General features: G+C 38.1%; 1 protein-coding gene across 2 annotated transcripts in view; it reads left to right on the forward strand.

Annotated features, from left to right (window-relative positions):
• cenpi (centromere protein I) overlaps positions 1–24,995 on the forward strand; it is an 87,333-nt gene that overhangs the window by 11,772 nt on the left and 50,566 nt on the right. For both annotated transcript variants that reach the window (XM_048544597.1, XM_048544596.2), the window contains 8 exons: positions 1,373–1,480; positions 2,263–2,311; positions 10,207–10,253; positions 13,848–13,937; positions 17,096–17,218; positions 17,543–17,692; positions 20,454–20,574; positions 23,018–23,109. In XM_048544597.1, coding sequence (XP_048400554.1) covers positions 1,373–1,480; positions 2,263–2,311; positions 10,207–10,253; positions 13,848–13,937; positions 17,096–17,218; positions 17,543–17,692; positions 20,454–20,574; positions 23,018–23,109 — 780 coding nt within the window. The remainder of the gene's footprint in view (positions 1–1,372; positions 1,481–2,262; positions 2,312–10,206; positions 10,254–13,847; positions 13,938–17,095; positions 17,219–17,542; positions 17,693–20,453; positions 20,575–23,017; positions 23,110–24,995) is intronic.

Here is a 24,995-nt window from a genome sequence, read left to right on the forward strand (position 1 = left end):
TCTGTGAAAAAGCAGGGGAGTGGCTCTTTCCGGAGGCCTAACATTTTTTTTCCTCTTCAATTTTTTATCCAAGTTCCTTTTCGAATTTGTTTTGTTGCCTTTTTTGATACTGCATTCCCAATCCTAACAATTGTGAATTACACTGCAAGTTGTCTTTTGTGCTTTTGTTAATCCCTTTAGTAGTAACTTGCCAGTAACCAATCCTTCTGTTGCTGGAAACCATATTAACTATCAAAATATTTTAATGTTTTGAAAAATTATGATTTAACCTCTCACTTCTTACCCTTCTTTGCTGTGAAGAGAGCAGCCCATCTTCTCTCGTCTATCCATGTAACTGGAGCTGTCTAACTGGCATTATACTTGTAAATTTCCTCTGCAACAGGTTGAGAGATTCTGGTAATTGAGTGCATTTGAAAGAGAGGAATCCTGAGAGTTCTGGAAAGGTGTTTTTGCAGTGTTTGGTGAATCACTCAGAGAAGGGACCTTAGATTTGAGAGGATTAAGACACGGTTCAGGATTTGGGGGCATATGATGATTTTGTGATCAGTGTATAGAGTCTAGAAGTTTGTGAGCATATGAAGACATAAGGCTGGTGTTTTGAAGTAAAGGAAGGAATTGCTTTGTGGATGGTTAGTGAGAGGGTAAGCATTTCTGCAAGGGGGAGAAAGAGCAATGCTCATTTGCATGCAAATGGTCAACAGGCAAACAATACTGATTCTAGGAGCATGCTATGTTAGAGTTAGAAGTTGTGATGCCTTACAAATACGTTTAGTTACATTAATTACAAGAATTGACAAAAATGATTTGTAATTGAATAAAAATAGATTTTCTTAGATTTCCTCCTAAGAATTGTAGAATCCCTACAGAGCAGAAAGAGACCATTCAGCCCATGAATCTGCACCATCCTCCTGAAGAGCATCCCCCCAGACACAGTCCTCACCCTATACCTATTAGTCCACAATGACCATGGCTAATCCACCTTCCCTGCACCTCTTTGAACACTACAAACGATGTAGCATGACCAACCCACCTAACCTGTCCCTCTTTGGACTGTGGGAGGAAAACGGAGCAGCTGGAGGAAACCCAAGGACACTTAGAAAACATGCAAACTTCATACAGACAGTCAGCAATGGCTGGGATTGAGCCTGTAGATACAAATTCAAGTCCCACCTACTCTGGGATTGTGCATTAACATTGTTGAACAAGATGGTTAGAAAAATATCTCTGTTTTTGGAGCAGGAGGGACATGACTCCAGGCCTCCTGGTCCAGAATTAGGGGCACTACCAATGTTCCATGAGATCCCAATTTGGAAACTTCTTCAATTGACATAGAAATTGAACACCGCCTGAAGTTAATTTATCTCTTTTGCAGGTGCTGTTTATCAGATGGTTGATAACGGTCTTTGATCTTTTGGATTCAAAGAAGCAATTACATTCATTGTATGGCATCATTTTCTTCTATCTTCAAAATGACAAGTTGGTAAGAAATGCTATATTTTGTCTCTGATTAACTGAAGTGGATGCAATGGACATAACTGAATGCTAAGAAGGTAGAGTGGAACTGTTATCTGATAATTGACTAAAAGCTGTTGTTGTCCCACAATGAAGACTGGACACTTTATTGTTTTATTCGGAATAGCTGGTTGAAGATTTTGGAAGTTTCAAGAAAGACACTAGCAAGGTTGAAAAGAGGGAGTATGTGTAGAAAATTGGAGCCCAAGAAGAAGCTACCACTTTTAATGTTGAAAATTTCATGTGACCTGGCAGGGTTGTGTTTTCCAGATTTCCGCCATCCTTTAAGTGGGGGAAGTGCTTCCAAATTTATTTGCTAAATACATGGCACTAATTTCAAAAGAATATCCTCTTGCCTCGTACTTACCCATGAGTATCTCAGTAGCTAACATATTATTTTAGTCAACTAAACTCCATTCAAGCTTCTAAACACAAGAGGTATGATCAAATAACTTGTGCGGTAGGCACCTAATGAAAATTCTGTTTCTTTAAAAAGGAATTAATAATAATTAAACACTTTGGATGCGTATTAATTTTTTATAATGTACCACATGACTTAACTGTTTTTTTAAACCACACTTAATCAAATTTGGCCATGACCTGTAATAATAGCTATTTAGTGCACAAAGAAAACTTAGAATGGTTTAGTTTTATAGCTATTACTGTCTAAAATCATTCACATCAAAATATTTATCTTCAGCCTTTTTGCTTTTTCAATTGTGCTTTAACCAATATTTCTTTTTGTTTCAGTGTCCCTATATATGTCACCTATTGTACTTGCTAACTAAAAAGGAAAATGGTAAGTAGCAAAAGCAGCAGTAAAACATGCCATTACATGATAAACATCACTGTTATCAATATGTGGAGAATCAAATTGTGACTCTCTCTGTGATCCAAGTACATTCTTTGCTAATTATGTTTAAGAACATATTTCTAGTGGGTCAATGGCGTTCAATACAAGATAAAGTGATGGTAGCCAATATATACAATTGAGACATCGCATTTTTCTTTTGGCCCAGTTGACCCACTTGAAATTTGTTTTTGTTCTGTATTATTCAATGCAGTTTGTAGTTTAATAGCATAGGATTGATCTGGTCAAAAGTGGTTGTCATTTGAAAAATTGTATTTGATCTTGATTGCTATGATGCCTGAGAAACCATAGATAGATTTTGAAAGAATACCAGTGGAGCCTTCCAGATGACAGTATCAGGATACAAAAGAAACTGCAACCTATTGTACCTTGCCACTTACTCTAATCTGTAGCATTAAATTTTAGTGGCATGTTGTGTTATTAACAAGAGCGTGCGGCCGTACAACATAATTAACATACGAAAGCTGCATAAATTTCCTCACAGTGATGATGTAATTTTAAAAAACTAAACAAGTCAGAAGAGTTAATTATTAAACGGGGTGGCCAAAAGTGTGGTCAAAGAAACTATTTGGTTTAGAGAAGTTTGCAAAGCAAAATGAAGTAGAGTTGCAGTGTGCACTATGGAGAGAATTCTGAAGTGTTGAATCCGAAGGGTCTGAACTCATAGCTGCCAGTAGTGGAAGGAAGTTGGAGAAGATATTCTGGAGTCCAGTGTCAAATGACTGGTGAGTTTTGGATAGGTAGGCGAATATTCAAAATAGAAGAGAAATATCCAAGATTTCAGCAACAGATTGGCTAATGTAAGTCTGCTACTGTCCAGTGTTATTAGTGGAAGTATGCATCCTTGTGACTGTGGGTGGAAACCGGAGCACCCGCCAGAAACCCACACAGATATGGGGAGAATATGCAAATTCCACACAGACAGTTGCTTGAGGCTGGAATTGAACCCGGGTCCCTGGTGCTGTGAAGGAGCAGTGTCGTTGGAAGCTCACCTTAGAGTTTAATAGGATAGAAGATTGTGGACAGTCTGGGTTGGCACTAGGGCAGTATTTACAATGTGTGGTGAAATTAACATGGGCATGCAGAGTTTTACCAAGTAGCTTGAACATGGTTTGAGAGATATTTTGAGATTCACAAAAGCAGTTTGTGTCATTTAAAGTCAAAAATATATCCATTATGAAGATGGAAATACTCAAAAATGTAGGAGTAACTATGTAGTTGCTTGCTGGCAGACTTCATGACCAGTTGTGGATAAGATAGTTATTCCAAGGCTGGGATGATCACAATTATGTTTAGCTACAATGTGCCAAAACTTATACTTTCCTATGTAAAATTGCATTTGGAAAATACCTTACCTTCTTCCTAACTTGTCATTTCAGCATGTTTAATTTAGTATCCTGAGCTTCAAATCTATATTTTACTAAATAGTTTTATTTCTTTGTGCTCCTACGCATTTAAGTCTTGATTGTGGTTTTTTGTCAATTTCTTCCCCTCCAACCCTCGTGCTTGTTCTGTCATTTTCAAGTTGACTCCAGAGACTTGTTTGACAACAATTTATCTTCACCTGCAGAAGTGGCAAGTGGTGGGGCTGGGGGGAGCAAAGTTAAGATATTAAGCAGTTCTTAATGGATGTGAGTAGGGGAGCATGTTTTTTATTACTATTAGGATGCGTCATCAAAAGTTTGGGAAAAGATGAGCTTGAACTATTAACTTATCAATTGCATCCATAGATGCTGACTGACATGCTTATTGTTTCCAGAGAGTTTTTGTTCTTTGCCTTTGAAAAAAAAAGGAGCATAAGTAGGAACTAGAGTCAGCCATTTGACTCAAGCTCAATACATTCGTGGCAGATGTCTTTGTGATCTCAATGCCACTTTTTTACATGACCCCATAATCCTTGACACCCTTTGGATTACAAAGCTAATAATCAAAGTATTGATCATGGTTGGTGGTCCAGCTTTTGTTGTTCATAAGAAGAGAATTTCAACAATTAATAACCCTCTGAAAGAGGAAACTGCCTCATTTCCATCTTTAATGTGAGATCCCTTATTCTGAAGTTGTGCCCCTGATTCATGAGGCGGTGTATTAGCTTATCATATACCCTGCCATTCTCTCTCAGAATCTTATGTTTCAATTATCACTTCTCGTTATTTTAAACTCAAATGAGTAAATAAGATGGCGTTTGGACAGGTTTATAATGATGGAAAATTAGGAAAATGACTTTAAGTGTTTGGTTACATAACATGAGAAATAAGAGCAGGAGTAGGCCATCTTGTCCCTTGAGCCTGCTCTGCCATTGAACAAGACCATGGCTGATCTTTTGGTGGATTCAGCACCAATTACCAGCCTGCTCACTATAATCTTTAATTCTTTTACTGTTCAAGTATCTACCTATGTTTGCCTTAAAAACATTCAACAAGGTAGTCATAATTGCTTCAGTGGGCAGAGAATTCCACAGATTTGCAACCCTTTGGGCAAAGAAGTTCCTCTTAACTTGGCCCTAAATCTGCTCACTGTTATTTTGATGCTGTCGCCCCTCGGGCTAGTTTCACCTATCAGTGGAAACAACTTCCCTGCTTCTATCTTATCTGTTCTCTTCTTAATTTCATATGTTTCTGTAAGATCTCCTCTCATTCAGTTAAATTCTAATGAGTATAGTCTCAGTCTACTCAATCTCTCCTGATAAACTAACACTTTTAACTCCAGCCTCAACGTAATCAACCTGCTTTGCACCCCCTCCAGTGCCAGTACATCCTTTCTTAAGTAAGGAGACCAGAACTGTACACAATACAGTATTCTAGTTGTGGCTTCACCAGACCAAATTCGGCTGCAGCATGATCTTCCTGTTTTTAAACTCCATCCCTCTAGAAAACAAGGATGACATTCCATTTGCTTTTTTTAAAATTACCTGCTGCACTTGCAAACAAACCTTTTTGTGATTCATGCGCAAGGACACTCCGGACCCTCTGCAGAGTAGCATGCTGCAATTTAAATAACAGTCTGTTTTGTTGATACTCGTACCAAAATGGATGATCACGCATTTATCAACTTTGTACTCCATCTGCCCATTCACTTAACCTTTCTATATCCCTCTGTAGACTTTCAGTGTCCTCTGCACACTTTTCCCCACCACTTATCTTAGTATTGTTATGGTTCAGACCAGAACCTCTCAAAATAATTTAAGAAGGTAGCTTAAACCTTAACTTTCTCTTATTTTAAAAGCAAATGTAAATTGCCCATTCCAGGTGCAATGTGATTGGTCAAACTATTCAATGTTAAGTAAAACACAATTTATTTAAACACTTGTTAAAATACAACCAAAGAAAGAGGAATTTCGTATAACTTAACTCTTCTGGAAAACTTAACAGAATAATAGATACGGTAATTATTACTAATTCAGAAACAAAAAAAACAGAAGTTGCTGGAAAAGCTCAGCAAGTCGGGCAACATCTGTGAAGAGAAATCAAAGTCAATGTTTTGGGTCTGGTGATCCTTCCTCCACGACCAGATCCAAAATGTTAACTTTGATTTCTTATCCCAGACCTGCTGAGCTTTTTCAGAAACCTCTCTTTTCATTTCTAATTTGCAGCATCCACAGTCCTTTTGGTTTCTGACTATTACTAATTAACTGTTTCAATGTATTAACATCCATAAATACGTACCTTGGCAAAAAAAAGAAAGTTCAGATATAGATTCTTACATGCAGTTCTCCAATTCAGGAGGGGAAAAAATCTTCAGAAAATTCAGAGAGTAGCAGCAGCCAGGAGACACTCACTGAAGCTTCTAACTCTGAGACCCCAATAGCTTCTGATGCTACTGAAAAACCAAAACCCAGATATCCTGATTTGAGAGAGCTGGCCATACCCATTCAGGTAATCCAAAGCCTCCCAGTTGTTTACTCAAGAGATCATAGCTAGCCAGCTCAGCATCTCTGCTGTACGGCCTCTCTTCAAAACAAAACAACAAATTAACCCCTTAAAATGACATCATCTTTACAATGTCATCTGTGAACTTTGACGTAATAATTTGGTCCCCAACTCCAAATCATCTACATGAATTGTAAACTATTGAGGTCCTAACACTGATCCCTGAGGCACACCGTGAGCCACTGATCACCAACCAGAAAAATACCCATTTATCCCCACTCTTTGCTTTCTGTTAGTTAACCAATTGTCTGTCCATGCTAATACATTACCCAGAAGGCCATGCACATTTAACTTATGCAGCACCCTTTTGTGTGGGACCTTGTGGAATGCCTTCTGAAATCCAAATAGACCATATCCAACAGTTTCCCATTATCCATGAAGCTCGGAACGTCCTCAAAGAATTCCAGTAAAATAGTTAAACATGACCTGCATTTCAAGAGCCCATGCTACGTCTGTCCAATGGGACAATTTCTATCTAGATTTCTTCCTTATTAAATTCTGTAGTGGGGAAACTGCTTGAATCTAACCTAATGGGCCTATGGTTAGATGCCTTTTGTCTACCTCCTTTTTAAACAGTGGTGCCACATTTGCTGTTTTCCAATATGCCAGAACCGCTCCAGAGTTCAGTGAATTTTTGTAAATTAGTACCAATACATTTGCTATTTACCATTGTCATCACTTTTAGTACCCTGGGATGCATTCCATCGGGGCCAGAAGACTTTTTGTGCACCTTTTGTGCTAGTAGCTTGCCTAACACTGTCTCTTTAGTGATAATGACTGTTTCTAGGTCCTCACCTTCTTGTCCTCAATTATTGGCACGCTGTTGGTTTCTTCCACTGCGGACTGACATGCACTATCTGTTCAATGCCTCAGTCATTTCCTCATTTCCCATTATTAATGACCCTTTCTCATCCTCTAAAGAACCAATGTTTACCATAGCCACTCTTTTTCATTTTATATATTTGTAGAAAGTTCTGCTATCTGTTTTTATACTCTGAACTTGTTTACTCTCATAATCTATTTTATCTTTAGAGCTTTTCTCGTGACTTTCTGTTGACCTTTTAAAGATTTCCCAATCCTCCAGATTCCCACTAACTGTTTCTACTTTGTAGGCATTAGCTTTCAATTTGATACCCTCTTTATTTCCTTAGTTATCCATGGCTGGTAATCCCTTTTCCTACAGCCCTTCCTTTACACTGGTATATGCTTTTGCTGAGCACTGTGAAAAATTGCTTTGAAAGTCCTCCACTGTTCTTCCATTGCTCCACTGTATTGTCTTTGCTCCCACTCTCCCTTAGCCAATTTCTCCCTCACCCCATTGTTTCAGATCGGTGAAGAGTATACCATCTATACAGTTGTAAGGGCAAGTGGAAGATATATGAAAGGTCAATTTTATTGAACCTCAAGTGTTTAGGGAAGCATAAGTACCAACAAAAATCGGACAGAGTGAAACTAGAATTAAGAGCTAGGGTTTTATATTTAATGCGTTGAAGCAATAGACCATTTAGGTTAGCAATGATAGAATAATTGGTGAATTGTGAGATGTACTGTGGCTTTAAGAGGCGTATTTTGTCCTGGTGTCAGAGATAATGGGAACTGCAGATGCTAGAGATTCCAAGATAATAAAATGTGAGGCTGGATGAACACAGCAGGCCAAGCAGCATCTCAGGAGCACAAAAGCTGACGCTTCGGGCCTAGACCCTTCATCAGAGAGGGGGATGGGGGGAGGGAACTGGAATAAATAGGGAGAGAGGGGGAGGCGGACCGAAGATGGAGAGTAAAGAAGATAGGTGGAGAGAGTGTAGGTGGGGAGGTAGGGAGGGGATAGGTCAGTCCAGGGGAGACGGACAGGTCAAGGAGGTGGGATGAGGTTAGTAGGTAGCTGGGGGTGCGGCTTGGGGTGGGAGGAAGGGATGGGTGAGAGGAAGAACCGGTTAGGGAGGCAGAGACAGGTTGGATTTTGTCCTGGTGTTTTGTTTAATGATGTGAGGTTGAAACAGAGCTGCACAGTGCTGAGTTGCAAGCCAATAAAGTAAATAGCTTTTGAGGTCTTGGGGTTTTACTAAGGGTTTTTAGGGGATTTACAAAATTGGAACAGCTAATCAGTGGTAATTAACTTGGTAATATTATCTTGTTAAGTATTTCAATAGAATTACAGTTCAGCTTTTTTTTATTCTTATTTTGTCTGTGTTTTAACTGTAGTGTAAGAACGAAGTGTGTTTTGTTTCCAGCCTTGTAGCTTACCAATCAAATTGTATCTGGAACACAACACTGTACACTTGCCTTTAAACATTAAAAAAAATGTTGGGGTCTAGAGTATCTTCTTACTATTTTTTGAGTGTTTTAATCTGGTTCACAACAACTGGTACTGGTAGATGATGGGATACTGATTATTACATTTTGGAAAAATTGGAAACTGTGAAAGGCTGAATACATGTTGAAAAGGAGGCTAATGGCATAATTGTTTCTGGAGATGACAAGCAAAGCTGAGGGCTTCAGTGACGGAGGACAAAGGCAGGATGTATGAGATATAAACTATATGGTTCAAATTTAATGATTAGTCAGGAAGTGGACCTTTATAGAATGGGCACTGATAATTACCACTCATCTGTGTCTTGATATCAGACTACAACCTGCGAGACAAGAAGTGACTTGAGGAACAGAACCATTGGGATTAACCTATATCAGTGGATGATGTCACTAGTGGACACTATGAGCATAAAGAGGTCATGGCTAAGTGTAGATTCTTGGGTAGCTTCAAAACTAGGCTTGTTTTTGTGTCTCAGCTGCTTAAAATTGCCTTTGGATTAGCTTGAGTAAATTTCCCTCATTTAACTTGAGTCACATTGAAGTGGCCTATTTATAGTTTAAACTTAGGATGCCAAGAATCATTTGCACTGAACCCGAAGAGTTAGCGTTAGGCTGTGAAATGACTTGCTGTCTGTGGCGTGGATTTTTGCCTTTCCTGAAGTTACTTCAATTCCAGGGCCAACTATAGAGATCTTGGTGTCCAGCAAATTTGATTACAATATGGAATATGATATTCCATAAATATAAAATTCAAATTTTGATACTTGTGGATGTTTAGTAATTGTGAACTTAGTATGTAGTTATGCCTTATTCAGAAATGTATAACTTTTAAAATGCATTTTTGTAGTGAGACTATTCCACAAAAATGGAAACTCTTGTGATTGAGGAAAATAAGATCAGTAGTAGATCATTCTACCTTTTTGAGCCTGTTCGATCATTCTAGATCATGGCTGATCATCTACCTATCCCCATTTTGCTTGGTGTTATAAGTTACCAGTGCCCTCAATCTCTCATATGAATGACTGTTCCACCTTTCCAGAAATTGGTGTGGTGAACCTGTTTTGCAATCCCTAATAGTTACAACTATGAACAGTTCATCCTGTGGAACAGCACAAAATCACTGACAACATCTTTATGGATTTCTGCATTTATCTGCATAAATGTGGAAATCAGGTGTTGCAGTCTGTTTCACATTTTTATTGCAGCCACAGACTTGGACACATTACACCTGTTCCAACTCAATTCCTGGTTAGAGAATATAGAAATCCATCTGTGCTCTTGTTTAAAATATCCAACTTTTTTGGCAGCAGTTATAATGAGATGTCAGTTCCAAAGGTCTCCTGGATGGAACAATTCTATCTTTCAGTGAGAGGTGAAAGTCCAAAAAAAAGGAACAGAAGTGTACATTTTTAAACTCCAGAAACCTCTCGTATGCAATATGGAATTGTGACATTTGAGGCGATGCAATAATTCCTGATTTCTGTGGGTTTTTTTCTGGATCTTGAAGCTTTAGTGTGGGATTAGCATTTGCTTTTTGATTTGTAAAAATACCAGTTATTTATGTTGTACATTTCTGTTATTTCACAGTTAAACGATTCAGAGTCAAGAAGCTGATTGATCTGCAGGCCAAAATGGTAAGGTATATAATTTTGGCTTTGTATCTTCTTGTAGGTTGATAAATCTTTGGAACTCTTCTCCAAAAGCAGAAGAAGGCGGGCCTTTGAAAACTTTTAAGGAAGAAATGGGCTTGATTTTCTTTAAGCAAGAGAGTGAGGGGCTATTAGGTGTATCTGAGAATGTGTGTTGAGATTACAATCAGGTAAATTATGTTCTTAAACCAGTATTGTCTTTTGGGCTCGGTGACCTTCATTCAGAACTAATGGTAGCTAGAAAAATGTTGATATTTGTGCAGAAGATGTGGTGAGGAGGTTGAGGATTAAGTGCTGCTTCAACTGGAAGGTGTATCCCTTTGCTCCCTGCCCATCCATGTACCTGTCCAGATACATCTTAATCTATCATGTCTGCGTCTACCACCTCCGCTGGCAATGTGTTCCAGGGACCCACCGCACTCTGCGTAAAGAACTTTCCACTCATATCTTCAAAAGACTTTCCTCCTCTCACTTTGAACTCATAACCCCTTGTGATTGAGTCCCCACATGCACAAGGTAAACCAGGAAAATTACCGACAGTTTGAGAGGTCCTCTGTTACACTAAGAAAATGTACCCTGCCTGTATGGTTGTGTAATGTGATCTACTCCAAAAATGGAACTCCAAAGGCCTTTTATTTCTGTATTGTGTGCAATCCTCTCTGCTCGGCCATACAACAGAATTTGTCTTCTTTTGTCCTCCTTCATTAAGTTCCTTTAATCTATTTTCTTCACTTTGAAACTTAACATTTCTTTCTTTATTTATTTGTCCAAGAAAGAAATGTATCCTCGCAAGATTTTTAGTAAAAAGAACAGCTGTTGAAAGCTGCCACTTTTTGCTATATAGCAACATGATTGGATTAAATAGAAAAATGATATACATTTGCACATTGTGGACCAAGTACAGCATAAGTTAATAATCCAATTACCAATTTGTTCAATTTCATCTCACGTAAATGCTTATTCATTTGTGGGACTGTCTCACTTTAGCATTATCAATATGTTTTGAAGTGAAAGCTGGCACAACCTCCGTTTTAATGTACTCTTGAGGAAATTCCATTTAAAAACTTAGTTGTTCTTAAGTTGCCTGTAAATTGAACTATGTTTTTAGTAATCCACACTTGATCTTTGATGTATTCTTCTGCCTATCCCTGGACAAAGATATAAATATACACGACTTGCATATTTCTGAAAAACATGTTTTTGTTGAAACTTTTCACCTTCACGCATCAGAATATTTTGCAAGAATATCAATTCAATAGTCCTGTTATGCCACTATGTTGCTTCAATAAACCATGAACAGCACCTGTTTAAAACACAACCACACTAGAAACTCATTTAAACAGAAGGGTTTAGCAATGCAATTAACAGTGCCATTACACGTATAAATCTCTCTTACCTGTTCTGTTTAAAACCTTTGACAAAATCACTTTTTTTCCAGCCTATTCTCCAACTCAGCAGTTTTATGGACACCATTGCTGATACTAACTTTTTTCGATTGCAATTTTGTTTATTTCATCAATTGAATTCAAATTGAGTTATTATAGCAGTATTTGGGCTTGTGTCTCTAGACCATTAGCCCAGACATTTACTTTTGTTACTGAGCTAATAATCCATGCTGCTACCATTCTTGAAGTACATACATGCTGATTTGTTTGTTTTTCTTTTTAATCTGTGTTTTGTACTTCATTCTGTGATGTTGTTCAAATCAGTGGTGGAGTTGAAACATAGTTGTCAGCAATGTTGGGCAGTGAACAATGATGGACAATGTGAGTGATCCTGGTGATGGAGAGGAAAATCAAGTGAGAGGGCACTAATCAGAACATAACAAAGCTGTGTTAGAAACCCAGTACTCACCATTTTGCATTTCCAGTTGCATAGTGTTGCTGTACGTTGTGTTAAAGAAAGGCTGCATCTTTCTTCAGAACGCAGATAAATTAGGCTAGAATGTAGCAGCGCTGGGAGTAGTTAGAAGAAACAGTCTTCTCCATGTAACATCTTTGATGATCAAGTTTCGTCAAACCACAAGTTAATTACAGAGAAGGGCAGTGGAGGCAGACCCCAATTCGACATCTGTTGGAATGAGAGTCATACCATATACTCTTGGCAACAATCTGAAGTACACTGTAAACATATAACTGACTGAAGTGTATCTCTCACACAGACACTCTCCAAGAATAGCTACTGAAAAATTAAGCAGCCATTTCATGCTGCCATCAGATCAACTGAGACTGGGAGCTACATGTAGAAGTGATATCTTTTGCCATCCCACATATTGTGTGGAGAAGAATTTGTTAATGTCAACTAACCCTGACTGTAGACTTAATCTTGGTACACTTCCTAAGTGGTCCTCAGTTCAATAAAGTAGTAGTGAATAGTAGACAAGGAAGAGGAGCTGTTGCCGTCATGGTTAAAACACACATGGTTAAAGTGAAGGGCAGACCAATCCGATTGTCAGCATCATTACAGCAACAGCGTGTCATTTCCTTGGCCAGTTAAAGGCGGATTAAAACAAACCAGGAAGTATTGGAAATACTCAGCAGGATAGGCAGCATCTGTTGGAAAAGAAATGGTTCATTTTTCAGGTCTGAACTTCTGTCACACTGGCGTGTATGCTTTTTTTGAAAGAAAAACAGGCCTTCTCTCAGTTTTACTTTAGTTTTGGGCAGTTCTGTTAAGTACTTGGATGGAGCTGAGAAGGGGAAAATATTGCGAAATAGCTTTTAGAGTTAGTAGTAGCCGCAAACCAGAAACTTTGGCATAAAACCTTGAAGAAGTTACTTGAAGTTAGGTATGTTTAGCTTCAACAAAAGCTCAAAATAAAGGTATAAGTGTTTCCAGTCTAGTGATAATTGTCACAGTCACCTTAAACCTTTTGAGTTTTTTGGAAAGACTTCTTCCTCTGGTATGAGCATTGTACAGAGCATGTTGTTTAATTTTGGAATTTAAAAAGAGTATTTTTGGAATTAATGAGTTTATACTTTTTACTGTGTGTTTAAAAATCTTTTCAGTTTGAGTTAGAATAAATCAAACTACTTACTTATATTTTGTCACCTTTGTCTTGGTTGATAAAATTCTTTTTTATTGTAAAATAAAGTCTGCAACATTCTGTATTTACTTTAAGTGAGATACCACTTTCTTTTAAAATCAAAAATAAAACAAAATATGATTTATCATGCCATGTTCTAGTCTGGGATCTGTAAATCCATCAGCATGGATCACCATGGCTGAAAGTTGTCTCACACAGGATCGTGAAAATTTGAAATCAGTCATCCTTAAAGGCTGTGTATGCTTGGAATTGAAATTTCCAGAAATGGGATTGTGAGGTGAGGACATTAGCGATATGGAGCAAAGTCAAGTAAGTTGAAATGGAGTACTGATCTCTCAATCCAAGTAAACAATAGGACAAGCGTAAGTGGTTAAGTGGCCTACTTTGTTTATTTCCTGTGTTCCTGCTGTTACTACTTAGAATGAAGAATGGTAATGAAGGTATGAAAACCATATGTGTCCATATTATGCCTTAATTTTGTCAAAAGCTAATAAGCTGTCATGTGCATACAGATGTTGTCATCTATTTTTCAGGGAATGCAACCACACCTGATGGCTCTTCTCTTGCTGTACAAGATCCACGCACCTGAATACGTGTCTTTGGCTTGTGCTGGACAACCCAAGGTTTGTTGTTTTAAACCTTTGTAAAAAATTATATAAATATATACCAATTACTAGTTTACGTTTTTTCTTTGTTTGATGCAAAATGTTAATCTATTTTGGGATAGAATTGCAAATGGGTGCAAAATCTTGACTTTGGATGGCTTTCTTTACTGGGGCCCATTGACTACATGGCTGATTTGTGATCCAGAATGATGCCAACAGTGTGGGTTCAATTCCTGTGCCGGCTGAGGTTACAGTAAAGGACACCCCATCTCAACCCTTTCCCTCACCTAAGATATGGTGACCCTCAGGTTAAACCACCATTAGACGTCTCTGTCTCATGAGACAGGTGGAACCAAGGGTTATGGGGATAAGGCAGGAACAGGATACTGATTGTGGACGATCAGCCGTGATCATAATCAATGGTGGTGCTGGCTTGAAGGGCCGAATGGCCTACTCCAGCACCTATTATCTATTGAGACAGCAGCCCTACAGTCCAGAAAGACAACAATGACTTTACATTTATGTTTCTGAAAGACAGATTTCTTTTGATTTTGACAGGTTTTCTTTGACAGTGGAAGTGGGAGTTTGAAATTCTCTAACTGTGACAACCCAGTGAGAATTTTTGTTGGTAGGAATGTTGGAATTAAAAAGTAAATCATCAACTAATCAAAATTTTTCTTTTAACAATAGCTCGTATTTCCTTTCTTTGTAATGAGACATACTAGTATGAGATTACTGTCTGCCTAAACTGTAATTTTTAGGAGTCCGTCATTAAATTGTTCCACATGAAATTTTGTTGCATTAAAACAAATGTATTTAGAATCTCGATGTTGTTAACTGATTAGTTAGCTGAAAACACTGTATGTCATAAATCAAGCACAGTAGTGGAAATATTATTAATTGGACTTTTCCCCAGAATGACAGGGTAGTGAAGACGGCATTTGGTACACTTGCCTTTATTGGTCAGTGCATTGAATATTGGAGTTGAGAATCATTTTGCAGCTATACAGGTCATTGGCTAGGCCACTTTTGGAATATTGCATTCAATTCTAGTCTCCTTGCTATACGGAGGATTTGTTAGACTTGAAAGGATTTGGAAAAGATTTACGAGCATGTTGCCAGGGTTCGTGGGTTTTGAGTTATTGGGAGATGCTAAATAGGCTGGACCTATTTTCTCTGGAGCATCAGAGGTTTATAAAATTATAAGGGGCACAGATAGCGTGAATAGCCAAGGCTTTTCCCCCAGGATAGGGGAGTCCAAAATTAGTCAGCATAGGTTTAAGGTGAGCGGGGAAAGATTTAAAAGCGACTCAAGGGGCAACTTTATCCCACAGAGGGTGATACGTGTTTGGAGTGAACTGCCAAAGCAAGTGATAGAAACAGTTGAAATTACAACATTTAAAAGGCATCTGGATGGGAATTTTGAGTAGGAAGGGTTTGCAGGGATATGGACCGAATAGCAAATAGGACTTGTTTAATTTAGGATGTCTAGTCAGCAGGGACAAGTTGGATGGAAGAGTTTTGTTTCTGCGCTGTACATCTGTGACTCTGGGATTCAATTAAAACTTTGTCATCCTGAAAGCTCAGTACTTTCAATGTTGTGTAATGTAACAATTTGATACCAATTATTTAAGCTCACCTATCCTTTTACATTTGCAATTTGTTTGTACATGTACAACAAAAAGCATTTTATTGTTTGAAGCAAATTATTTGACTAATTTACAAGGTTAGCAAGACAGTTTATTTTATTTGAATGTGCTTTGACCTATTAATGTCAGCTGAGAGGAGGGATGTATGACCGAATGTTTATGCTGCCAGAACTTTTATATAGATGTATGTTGCACTGAAATGTACTAGCACGGTGCATTGCTTGCATTGTGAACAACAAAGTATTAAGAAATCAGTGTTAAGAAATACTCCTTGGAGTCTGAAAATTGTAGAACTTTCATATGTCAATACTTTTTGGACGGTATGATTTATAATAGATTGGACTCTTACTCCAAGAACATACAGCACCCTTTGGTCCCCCATATCTGTACTATCCATGTTAATATTCAAAACTAATCCTATCTGCGTGCATGAAGTCAATTTCCATCTTTTCCTGCCTGTTCATGTGTCTAAATGCCTCTTAGACTTTGCTAACATCTCTGCTTCTACCACCTCTCCTGGCAGCAAGTTCCAGGCACTTACTATCCTGTGTGTAAAACAAAAACTTTCTTTGCACATCTTCCTTAAACTTTTCCCCTCTCACTTTAAACCTGTGCACCCTAATAATTGACATTTTCACCCTGGACGATGTCTCCGACTATCCATACCGTCCGTACATCTTGTTATCTTACATACTTCAATCAAGTCTCCCCACAGCCTCCAAAGCTCTCGCAAAAACATTTCAAGTTTGTCCAAACTCTGCTTAAAGCTAATACGTCTAATCCAGGCAAATTCTGGTAAACCACTTTTGCATCCTGTACAAAACCTTGACATCCTTCCTATAATGTTTATGTGTGGTGACCAGAGCTGCATACAACACTCCAAACATAGCCTAATGGAAGTTTTATATAGCTGCAGCATGACTTGCCAACTTTTATATGGAATACCCTGACCGATGAAGGCAAGTATGCTATATTCCTCCGTTACTACTTATCCACATGTGTTCCCAATTTCAGGAAGCCATGGACTTGCACCGCAAGGTCCTTCTGAATATCAGATTTCCTAAGGTTCCTGCCATTTCCTGTGTATTTTTAATCTTGCATTTGACCACCCAACACACATCACCTCTCACTTGTCAGATTAAACTCCATGTGCTATTTCTCTGCCTCACTTTCCAACTGATTTACATTCTGTATTCTTTCATAACCTTCCTCACTAACATATTTTTGAGTCTGAGCGCTGATATTCAGTCTGTGGACTGTTCGATTTAAATCTGCCTATGCTGTGATTAAAATTCAATCCAGAAGCCAAAGATCAAAGTAATTCTGGTTGAATTCTCACATGAAATATTAATCTATTTTCTTCCCTTCCACGGATGTAAACTGATGTGTGCATTTCCAATAGTTAACTAAACTGAAAGCACGAACCATTATAATTTTGCTTTAAATCTGATATGTTTGAACTTTGGAATCCTGATTTTTGTTTTGAAGATTCCATCAAATAACTATGAAATCTCTGCCTTTTCACAGAACTTGCCAGTGTCTAGGTCATTCTGGAAGAAAGCCATTGAAAGAGTTCAGAACAATGGTTACAGGCAGTTGTCTCAAACACCTGAGCTAGTGAATTTAACAGAGCCTCCAATGCGGAAGAGGGTAGGTAAATTATTCCAGGTTTTACTTAATGTGTTCCAGCGCTGCTGAGGTCATTTAATGTGAAACACCTTGATCTGTACTTATTAGCACCCCCCCACTCAAGAATAAGCCAGAATGAGTTTGTGAAATCTTTTTCTGCCTTTCACATGAAAATTATGGTCCCTTGTCATTGACTGTTCAATGAAGGTAACAGATACTTGAGTAGCTGCCACCAGGCCTCCCAGAATAAGTTTGAATTTTTTTTACGGAATTGATAGCAATCACTAAGTTAAATCTTAAGAGATGATTGTCAATTAGTTTTAGCATTGTATTTCTTCATTTCAGAAAAAGAAGATGCATCGTGAGTTGATTCCAGTTGTCAGCAGTGCTCGACATTTAACAGAACAGTCTTGTTTCCTGATGCAGAGCAAAAGTTTTCCTTTGGAACAGTTAGCCACATTCTCCCAACTATTGGATAACTTTGACCGAATAGAGGTGAGGCAGAGAAAATGATATTTGAGTGATACAGCTCAATATATTTGTATACTGGTTTGGAATGGACTTAAACCCTGCAGAAGCAAATGTTTAGAGAAGTGTGGCAAGCCATTAGAAGTAGGGAGAAAAATTCCTGCTTTTTCCTGCTTAAATTAGTTATCCAGGAATAGGTAGCTATGTATTTAAACTAATAAAAGATGTGATAGTTTTTTGCTTTCAGTTTTACATAGCAAGTTGTCTTTTAGAAGAAATAATTCACTTGCTGACCTATATCCACAATTCCAAGTAATGTTAATCTCATATCCACACATGAATTCTTTTCAGCAGGCCTGTCTGGTTTGTGATCATGAAGGGAAATGATTTTTTTCCTTCCTTGGTATAGGAGCACTGTTACTTATTGTCAGACTTTTGGAAATGCCACTTCCAATGAACTAGCTGACCAGGATTCTGACATGTTTGACTGTTATTTAGTTTCACAAGTAGTGTCTTTACTCACTTAACCATAGAACTGTAGAAAAGTTTCATCACACAAATATGCCATTCAGCCCTGCATAGAATCGTAGAGGCCCTTCTGCTTGTTGAGTCCAAAAATGCACTACTGTCTACTCGAGTCTCATTTCTCTGCACTAGTCCCTTAACCTTGAATGTCATGATATTTCAAGTGCTCGTCATATACTTTTTAAAGGTTGTGAGGTTACCTGCTTTAAATACTCGCCCAGGCAGTGTATTCCAGACCCCCACTACCCTCTGGGTGAAAATGTTTTTCCTCAAATCCCCTGTAAACCTTCTGCCTTTCACGTGAAAATTATGGCCCCTTTGTTATTGACTGTTCAATGAAGGGAACAGATACTTAAGTATCTGTCAACATCCCGCTCTGCCCATTCTAATCCAATTTATCAACATCTGGTTTGTAACCTTGGAGAGTTACAGAGCTTTAAATGCAGATCCAGGTTCCTTTTAAGTGTCACCAAACTGGACTGTGAATTCTAGATGCCAGATCAAAAATTATTGTAAAACCTCAGTAGGTCTGGAAGCATCTGTGGACAGAAAGCAACATAACATTTCAAGTTCAATGACCTTTCTTCAGAACATAATATTTAATAATTTATGTTTATTTCAGCACAGTTTATACTACAAATGTGAAATGGCAAATTAGCTCTGATTTGCTGAGGCATTGCTACAAGGGATGCACCAAGTAAATACTGTATGCTATAATTTTTAAAAATTTATTAAAAGTCATAATGCTTGGATATGTTCCTGCACTCAGCTGAATAGCACTTTCAAAATGTTTCCCATTGTTCATCATCATTGTTTACCAATATAGTTTCCTCTTTCACTATTTACTTATAACAAGTCCCTCAAAGCATTCCTCTGCTTTAAGATAACAAGGTGTGGAGCTGGATGAACACAGCAGGCCAAGCAGCATCTCAGGAGCACAAAAGCTGATGTTTCGGGCCTAGACCCTTCATCAGAGAGGGTGATGAAGGGTCTAGGCCCAAAACGTCAGCTTTTGTGCTCCTGAGATGCTGCTTGGCTTGCTGTGTTCATCCAGCTCTACACTTCGTTGGAATGGAGGATTAGAGATAACAAAGTGTAGAGCTGGATGAACACAGCAAGCCAAGCAGCATCTCAGGAGCACAAAAGCTGACGTTTTGGGCCTAGACCCTTCATCACCCTCTCTGATGAAGGGTCTAGGCCCGAAACATCAGCTTTTGTGCTCCTGAGATGCTGCTTGGCCTGCTGTGTTCATCCAGCTCTACACTTTGTTATCTCTAATCCTCCATTCCAACGATGTCTTTTTCTTTTGTGTGTGTGTGTGGAAGTGGTTAATACTTCACGGAATAACGAGTAAGTTCAATGTTGACAGTTACTTTTTTTTTCCTCTCTGTAGAGAGAATCTATTTATCTGTCATAAATTATAGTTCTTGTGTAGTACTAAAACCTGGTCAGTGTTTTTTATTCACATGGCAGATAAATTGGGGATTTTGCGTACTTAATAACATTTTGCTTTTAGCATTTGTGACAACTCCAGCAATAGCAAGGTGTAATTTCCATTGCATTACTGTGTTGAGGTGTGACATATTTAATTCCCTATTTAATCAGCAGGCCTGGCAGCATCTGTGAAGAAAATAATCAGTGTTTATGTTTCGGGTTTGGTGATAATTCTGAGGAAATGTTAACTCTGACGTTTTCTTCAGAGATGCTGCCAGGCCTGCTGAGCTTTTCCAGCAGCATCCGTTTTTGTTTATTTACAGCATCTGCGGTTCTTTTGGTCCATATTTAGTCAATTTGCGTTCTTCTTCTTGTTCCTTCCACTTGTAGATGGTGTTTAGATTGCACTTGTTAGCATGATGGACCCTTTATTGCGCAGATGGCTGTGTTCCTTTTACCTACATGTATTACATTATCCTAGTATGTACATGTGCACGAACACCCTGCTCTTCCCCTCTTTCTCTTCTAAATATTATGCCCAGCAATGTTTAATTCCCAATCAAAAATTTTCTATAGCCACATCTCAGTAATTCTCACTGTCTAGTTAGTTCTGATGCTTGATTGCCTTCAGCTCCCCTGTTGCATTATGGACACACTATATCATTGCTGTACAGATATTTTGACTAATTTTCATTTACTTTATTTTTAATCATATGGTGTGGCATAATGGGTGCTAGCTTTCTAGATGTTCAGGAGCTGTTGTTGGCTTGCATTCTCTATTGCTTTCCTACTATTTTCCTCCATGTTTACTTTTATCATTTCTGTTCAGTTCCCTGCACAGATGGGCTCCATGCTGCGATCTCCTCTGTTGCTTCATTACATTAATTGGGTAAAAGATGACACTGCACTTCTGCGGCTTGATTTCTGGCTGGCGCAAACTCTTCATGAAGGTGAGGCACTGGTACTTTCCTAAAATTTCAAGTAAAAAGAAATTTGTAAAATATTGAGGAAATTATAACTTTGAAAATAGTAGCTTGGGAATATTGCAGGATGTAGTTCACGAATACCTAACCCACCACAAAGAAACAGGGTCGATAAGCATCGGCAGTTTTGTTTGTGAGGTCTAAATTGGTCAATGAATTGATTTGATTAAGGGCATCTGGGCATGGTGGAAATTAGTTTGTGACACAGGTGGGGCTACCAATGATGAGTAGTGGTTGGACTGGTATTTCTAGAGAAAAGGAACAGAAGGTAACAATCTTCTAATAATAAGGTTAGCCTGCTAGAAGGATTGGCAGGCAATAGCATGGAAAAGATGAATGGTGACTGTGGCGGAACAGGTGTGCAATGACAGTGTCATGGCAGTGGCCATAAATACATAGTTGTAGAATGAGGGGATGGAATAGATTGGTGTAAGAAGAGATGATAAGATGAACATACTATATACATGAATAGGAAAGGTTTGGAGGGATATGGGCCAAATGCAGGCACGTGGAAATGGTTTAGTTTGGGAACATTGTTGGCATGGAATAGTTGGACCGAAGGGTCTGTTTCCAAGCTATATGACTCTGTATGAGAATGATGAGTGGGATCGATTGGAGATGTTAGGAGAAGGATCTCATGAAGTGGACTGTTGCAATAGAGGTACTAACTTTGCTGTGAATGTTTTGCAGACTTCTGCTAGTTGACATATAAAACACCGAACGGCGACTTGAGTTAGATTTGTTGTATGAATGACTAAATTATTAAGATATAGAGGTTTACAAAATCTTTATCTAAATTCCTCAACTGGCTTCATTGTCGTCAGTGCTGTCAACTCTAATCAAGAACATATGAAATAGGACCATCATAGGCCAGTTAACATCCCTTAAATCTACTGCCATTCAATAAGATCTGAATGTGGCCTAACTTTGTTGCTTGCTGTCATGTAATTCATATCAATCAGAAATATATTTAATACTGCCTCAAATATATTTAATGACTAAGTCTGAGTTTCTGAACATTGGCATAATGACACTGAATCCTTGTTGGTAAATTGTCTTCAGTGGAATGGAGTGATTTTGTTCCTGTTTGGTTTTGATGAACATTATCCAACTAGTTTGCAATCGCTGAGGAAACTGAAGACTTTGAGATTTTTTATTTAGCCTAGGAATCCTGTGAATTCCAAATGGGCACCAAAAGTAGTTCAAATAAAACTGGATAACGATCAACTTCTTAGACTAACAAGAAATAGGTAATAAACATGACTTAATGAGCATTGCCTCTTATAAGAACTTAAATCCCTCAAGTCTGTTTCCTCATTCAATGAGCATGACTGATCTGATAATCCTCAACTACAGTTTCATTCATGTCTTTTTCCTATAATGATTAATTCAATTTCTGATTATGAATCTCCCTGTCTCAGCTTTAAATATGCCTAATGGCCTAGCCTGTACAGATTGCACCCCATTCTTCTGAACTCGAATGAATACAGACCTAACCTAATCAACCTCTCTACCTAAGACTGTCTGCTCCATGTAAGTTTTGTGAACCTTCTCTGGACTGCTCCCTGGTGCCCAGAACTGTTCACAGTATTCCAGTTGGGGTCTGAATAGTACATTGTATAGTTTTAGGAAGACTTTGTTGTGTATATGCCATTCCTTTGAAATAAAGGCCAACAATTCATTTATGAATTGCCTTCCTCATTGCCAGACCCTAGCTTTTCGTGATTTTTGTGCAAGGATCCAGATAACTCCATCTTCCGAATCTTTCTCCATTCAGCTAATAATCAGCTCCTCTGTTCTTTCAGACAAAGTGCATAATCTTACATTTCTTCATATTATATTCTTAAGACCAAATAATTTTGAAAGTAATATGCATTTTCAGCAGAGGGTGATTTCAATTTTCACCAAATTTTACAAAATCTACAAAGAAAACTTTTAAACAAATTGTTCATCAATTATTGGAATTCTCAATTTAATGGAATTGTAGGCTTTATTTTTTGTGAAGTCATTAAGCAAATTTTATTTGTAGTTTACTTTAAATCTTTTTTTTTCAAATAGCAAATGCTGGCTTACTTTTTACGCCAAAGTCCACATCAAGTTTTCCAGATACTACATCAATATGAAGTAAAATTCTTCATGTCAAGTCCCATCAAGTATTTCAAGTGTTGTATAGTTAATTTCATGGGAAAGTTCTTTCTTTATTCCTATGGTGACATGCTTCTGTTTCCTGTCCCTAAAGCATATTTAAACTATAACCTGTAAAATGAATATACAGTTTTAGGTGTTTTGTGCATGAATTTCCTATTGAATAGTAGTTGTTGTTATTATTATTGTTACTGAGGAGATTTTTTCCCCTCGTTCAGGGTTAAGATTGCTATTTATCAAAGCAGATTTGTTTCCTCTTTAATAGAGTTTGCAGATTGTAATGGTGACTCATTGCAGCGAGAAAAAGAATTCATTGAATTTCTAAATGTCATCATTAGAACTCAAGAATTTCTACAGGTAAGTACACTGGAAGCACTGAAAGAACATGTAGAGAAAAGTAGGCACCTGCTTTTGTAAACTGAAGACAAGAAAGGCAATCATTAGGAACTATGTCATTCCTTGGCTTTCATCATCTGATGTGTGTCTGAAAGTATCAAGAAGTGACAAGTGGTAGTCATGCAAATTTTGTATATTACACATTTTTCTTGTGTCAGATGATCACAACTAGCATGCAGCCATTGGGGCTGCGAGATAAGTTTTCTCTTGTCCATTAGGGTGCAGTTATTCATATGAACCTGTCAAGCTGCAAGGTTAGATTTTATGGTATTTTGATCAACAATTGGAATTTCTACTTTTATGGCATAAAAAGTCAAAATTCCAAGCTTGCTGATGACAAAATTTTGCAGTATTGTAGACAATGTTGAGGACAGTACAAAATTACAACAGGATATTGATTGATTAGGTGAATGAGGAAAGCTGTGGCAGATGGATTTTAATATAAGCAAGTGTGAGGCTATCCATTTTGGACCTAAGAAGGAAAGATCAGGTTTTTTAGAAGGCACAAAGTTTAATACAGTGAATGTCCAATGAGATTTGGGGGTTCAGGTGCATAGCTCTTTGAGATGCCTCAAGTAGATACAGAAAATAGCCAAAAGGCAAATGGAATGCTTACCTTCATGTGAAAGGGCTGGAGTTTGGGATATAGAAGTTATGCTGCAGTTATACAAAATCCTGGTTAGACCCCCTTAGAGTGTGAGCAGATCTGGGCACCATTCTCTAGAATTCAGAAGATTAAGGGTAATCTAATCAAAGTCCTCAGAAAATCAACGTGGGAAGACAGGGTAGATAAACTATTTCCACTGGTTGAAGATTCTAGAATCAAAGGCATAGACTAAGTATTTGGGCCAGGCTATTCATGAGAGATGTTAGAAATCACATCAACATGCAAAGAGTGGTAGAGATTTGGAACTCTTCTTCTAATGGCAGTCAATGCTAGCTTAATTGTTCAATTAATTCTGAGACAACTTTCTTATTAAGCATTGGTATTGAGGAATTTGGGCTGAAGACAGGCATATGGAGTTAGATCAGCCACAATCTTAGAACCCCAACAATATGGAAACAGACCATTTGGCCCAATGAGTCCACACTGTCTTAGTGACCATCCAACCCAGACCCATCCCCCACCTTGTCCCTGCATTTCCCCTGGTTAATGCGCCTAACCTCCACATCCCTGAACATTTTGGGTAATTTAGCATGGCCAATTCACCTAACTTGCTCAATGAACAGTGGAGGAAACTGGAACAACTGTTGGAAACCCATGCAAACATGGGCAGAAACGTGCAAACTCCTCACAGGCTGTTCCCCGAGGGTGGAATTGAACCTGGGTGCCTGGCACTGTGAGGCAGCAGTGCTAACCACTGAGCCACTGTATCGCTCCATTCTTATTGAATGGAATAGCACAGCAGGATTGGTGGTTCTGAATAGCCTATTCCTGTACCTATCTTCCTATGTACTTGTACACTAATGTGTTTATATCATGGCAATGGCTAATCACCACTGTTGCAGGTATATACTGAAAGATGGTATACAGAGAAAACAGCCACTCTGGACTGAAAATTGATGAGGTTTCTGGTAGATGCATGTAATTGGGAAAAATTACATTGTGGGTTCTTACAATGTTGAGATTTTTGAGAGTTGGATGGATGCTGACAAATAAGTTGCATATGTCTGACCACAATTAAACCATAGGAAGTGCAATTTAAGGTTTCTGTACATTGCTGCATTTCTTCACCTGGGACTTAATAATCATTTTGTAATATTTTAACATGGTCCTAGAAAAATTTTGATCTTCCTTCCTTTCCCATTACTTAACACCATCTTATTTAGTTACTATCAGAGTATGT

Source organism: Stegostoma tigrinum, chromosome 15 (assembly GCF_030684315.1).
Source record: "Stegostoma tigrinum isolate sSteTig4 chromosome 15, sSteTig4.hap1, whole genome shotgun sequence".
Taxonomy (NCBI): Eukaryota; Metazoa; Chordata; class Chondrichthyes; order Orectolobiformes; family Stegostomatidae; genus Stegostoma; species Stegostoma tigrinum.